Source organism: Rhodotorula toruloides (assembly GCF_000320785.1).
Source record: "Rhodotorula toruloides NP11 unplaced genomic scaffold Scaffold8, whole genome shotgun sequence".
Taxonomy (NCBI): Eukaryota; Fungi; Basidiomycota; class Microbotryomycetes; order Sporidiobolales; family Sporidiobolaceae; genus Rhodotorula; species Rhodotorula toruloides.
Genome location: NW_015622968.1, coordinates 95292 through 99240, shown reverse-complemented (window position 1 = coordinate 99240; position 3949 = coordinate 95292). Strand labels below are relative to the sequence as shown.

The 3949-nt window shown below is 59.8% G+C and overlaps 2 protein-coding genes across 2 annotated transcripts; one reads left to right on the top strand and one right to left on the bottom strand.

The window, feature by feature from the left end:
• Nucleotides 1-288: 288 nt before the first annotated feature.
• On the bottom strand, nucleotides 289-2157 carry RHTO_07713 (reverse transcriptase-RNase H-integrase; the record flags this gene model as incomplete). Its single annotated transcript, XM_016421369.1, has 3 exons — nucleotides 289-813; nucleotides 882-1280; nucleotides 1411-2157. The coding sequence occupies 3 exons, from the start codon at nucleotides 2155-2157 to the stop codon at nucleotides 289-291; spliced, it is 1671 nt and encodes a 556-aa protein (XP_016273962.1).
• Nucleotides 2158-2299: 142 nt separating this feature from the next.
• RHTO_07712 (MFS transporter, glucose transporter) lies at nucleotides 2300-3676 on the top strand (the record flags this gene model as incomplete). Its single annotated transcript, XM_016421368.1, has 8 exons — nucleotides 2300-2360; nucleotides 2534-2624; nucleotides 2783-2810; nucleotides 2913-3011; nucleotides 3089-3238; nucleotides 3298-3430; nucleotides 3495-3561; nucleotides 3631-3676. The coding sequence occupies 8 exons, from the start codon at nucleotides 2300-2302 to the stop codon at nucleotides 3674-3676; spliced, it is 675 nt and encodes a 224-aa protein (XP_016273961.1).
• Between the last annotated feature and the right edge of the window lie 273 nt (nucleotides 3677-3949).

The following is a 3949-nucleotide window of genomic DNA, read 5'->3' as shown; positions in this document are numbered from 1 at the left end:
AGGCGTGGTGGGCTGGTAGAGGAGTCTGGCAATCTCCTTGGCGCCGTCCTTCGAACGGCAGGCCAGCAGCCTCGAGTATCCGGAGGGGCGGTCCGTGATCGTCAGGAGCATGTCCTTGTCGTTCAACTGTGGGAGCGGACCGCCGAAATTGAGGGCGACGTCGGAGAAGGGGCGCGGAGGAACAGGCAGGGGATGCAACTTGCCTGCTCGACGAGTTGTGCGCGACTTGTTCCGCTGCCACTCCTTGCACGAGACGACGTACTCACCGACCTGCTTCGCCATGCCAGGCTAGTAGAACGACTGGTAGAGCGCTGCAAGCGTCTTCTTCAGTCCGAAGTGGCCAAGCGCGTCGTGCGCGTCGTGCAAGAGCGCCTCGCGAACCTCCACGCCTTGCGGGACGACGAGGCGGGTCTCCTCGAAGTAGAGGAGGTCGTCGCAAAGCGAGAAATCTGGCGACAAGTCGATGTTGCCAAGCAGCTGGCCGCAGAAAGTGTTGTCCTGGTATCCGTCAACGACGCGCTGGATGAAGTCTGCGTGCAAGGCAACGGTTGAGATGCCGCACACTGCCACAACCGGCTCCTCACCGAAAGAGTAACGGCTCAAGGCGTCGGCCTCCGAGTTCTGCTCGCCCGGGATGTACAACAAATCGTAATCGTTGTCGGCGAGAGCCTCCATCCACCGAGATTGTCGCTTGGAGAGCGTGAGCTGTGTCCGGAAGTGCTTGAGCGTGTTGTGGTCGGTGAAGACGCGAAAGGGAACGCCGAGAAGCTCAAGTTGCCACGCCTTCATCGCCGCGACAACAGCGAGGAGCTCCTGCTCATGCGTTGGGTAGTGCGCTCAGCCGGGATGTACTGGCACGAGTAGAACCCGCACGGATGAACCGTCTTCCAGTCCTTGCCCTGCAACAGCACCGCGCCGATCCCGACCTTCGAGGCGTCCGTCATGAGCCAGATGGGCTCGTCCGAGTCCTGGTCAACAGGGCGAAGGACGGGGAGAGACGTGACGATCCACTTAATTGCCTCGAAGGCCTTCTCCTCCCGTTCGCCCCAAAGGCATTCGATGTCTGCGACACCCTTCTTTGTCAACGGCGTGAACACCTCGGTGTGCTCCGCAGGCGACGGAATGAACTTCCTCAAGTACTGGACGAGGCCGCAAATTTGGGAGACGGTGCAAGGGCGAGACCAGTTGCGGACCTTCTCAACCTTTGACGGGTCCGCCTCGATGCCGTCGCGTGAGAGGATGTGGCCGAGGGACTCGACTCGCAGCGTGAAAAGATCCGTCTTCTTGCAAGAGCAATAAAGCCCCACACCGCGAAGGAGCCGCCCCGCCAAAGCGCCTCAAAGACTTCTCGTGCTCGTCCAAAGTCGACGAGTAGATAACAACATTGTCGACAAAGGCTTGACAGCACACTCCGATGAGCGGACAGGGTGCCTCATTGATGGCGCCTGATGCATCGCCGGCGCATTGCAGAGACCCTGCGGCATCACCGTCCATTCGAAGAGGCCCCACGGCGTCCTGATAGTGGTCTTCTCGATGTCGTCCTCGTGAACCGACGTGAAAGAACGTGTTTGACAAGTCAATCTTGCCCCAGTACTTGGCAAGAGCGGCATCTGCGGGGAACGTCCGGGACCGGAGCGGCGTGCGGTCCTTGGCGGTGTTGCTGTTGAGCCCACGGTAGTCGTTGACCCAGTGAGGGTCCGCCGCGAGAGCCTTCTTCGGGATGATGAAAGCCGCGGAAGCGAAGGACGAAGTGGAGGGGCGGAGACAACCGGCGGCGATGTGCTCGTCAAGCATCTTTTTCCAGCGTTCACGCCATTTCCTTGGGACGTTGGATTGGCGCTGATTGTGCGTCTTGGCCGTGTCAACAAGCTTGATTCGGTGCCGAGTCGTCGTCCGCTCGATATAATCCTTTGTGAGTGCTGGAAGGACATCCGGAAAGACGTCCGCAAAGTCCGCCATGACCCGTGCCGACCGCTCAGCCATCTCCTTTTCCTCGTCTGTGCGAGCCTCAACCCGCGCAATCAACGTCTCCATAGCCGTTCCCAGTCTGTCATCCTGTTGATCGTCGTCCAGTCCCTCAAGCGCCTCCAGCTGCGTGAGCGGTCCTTCGACGTCGGCAAACAGGTCGAGAGGCTCGAGAGGTGCAGATTGCTGCATGAGGAGCTGGGGTTCGGGGTACAGCGAGATGGCAATGCGGTGTTGCCGGAGGAAGGGAGCGCCGAGGATGAGCTCGAATGGATCCTCGAGCGGCGCGACAAGTAGCGTAGTTTTGGGCTTGTAACTTGCTTCACAACCAACAATGTGCGTCCTCTTCCGCTGGACTTCGCTCCTCGTCAAGCCTTACCCCTGCCCTTTCGACAGTATGTCACTGGAATGCTGCTGACACTGGCCAGCTTCATGTGTGAGTTCATGTGCAGAGGCGCTCAAAGACTCGCATCAGAAGTCAACGTGCTTTGAGTCCAAGTCAATCTGAACTGATCGCTTGCTTCTCCCGCCCTTCCCTCTATCCGCGCACCTACATGCCTGTGCGCAGTTGGATGCGACCTCATCTCGATGAGTGGGCAGGTCTCCAACCCCGCCTACCTCGAGCAGTTCAACCACCCAAACTCGAACCTTCAGGGAGCGTGAGTCCGCAGGGAGCGTGAGTCCGCTTCCTTGCCTGCTCGATGGAGCGAGTGATTGACCCCAACACTATGCAGCATCACTGCCGCCATGCCAGCAGGCGAGCTGTCCTTAATCCGCTGCCCTTGCCTCACGCTGACCCGCGGCTCACATTTGACAGGCTCCTTTGGCGGCGATCTCATCAACTCGTACCTCAGTGACAAGATTGGTCACAAGTGATGTATCGTGCGTCCCGCTCAGCGTAGCGGCCGTTCCTCGCAGTCCACTGACGTCGTTACGTCTCGCCACAGATCATCAACGGCTGGGTCTGGGTGCTCGGCTGCATCATCCAGGCCGCCAGCTTCAACGTCCGCACGCTTGTCGCCGGTTGCGTCGTTGCCGGACTCGCCGTACGCGTCTCTCGCTGTATCGCGCTTGATACGGACTCGCCCCTGACCTTCCCAATGTTGCGCCTCTCGCTCCGCAGGTCGGACTCGGCTCGGCCATTGTCACCATTTACCAAGCAGAGATCACTCGCCCGGCCATCCGCGGCCGCATCGTCGCCACCCAACAGCTCGCTATCACGTTCTCTGAGTTGCTTCAATATTTCGTTTCCTTTGGCTGCTCATACATTGCGGTATGGCACTCCTCAGCACCGGCTCCGTCACTCTGCAGCTGACAGGCGACTCCGCGCAGAACAGCGCTTCATTCAGGATGCGTTGGGCCCTTCAAGCCATCCCGGGACTCATCCTTGGCATCCTCATGTTTGCCTTCCCCGAATCGCCGCGATGGCTCATGGATCACGGCAGGGAGGGGCAGGCACTTCAGAGTGAGTTGTCGTTGCTCGCCCAGATCGGAGGACGGAATCGAGCTAACGGAACCCTTGCCCGCAGTCCTCGCCGACGTCTACGCCAAGGGAGACACAGAGAATGAGCTCGTTCAACTAGACGCATTGCGGCAGTGTGCGCAACTAAATCCACCTGCCCGAACTGGCTCTCTGCTGACAGTTCAAATTGGCTTGTTCAACAGGGTCATGCGCAGCTCGATGACCATGTTGCCTCAGCGGCACTGCTAAGACAATCCGCCGCAAGCTCCACCAGCTGTCGAAGGCGGGAGCGAGCACTGACAAAGCGCTCTCATCGCTTGAGGCATTTATCGACGAGCTCGACTCGCTAGCGGGTCTGGTGCCTCCCACGCTCAAACCAATCACTCCGACAAACACAAAGGTCAGCGAAGCGCCTTTCTACAAGAACCCCGCCCCAAAAACGGCGGGCCCTGACGCGCCGCCCCCGCCCCCGGTACCCCACCTGACGCCCTTGCGCCAACACTCAACCTGGCACGCTCTGGG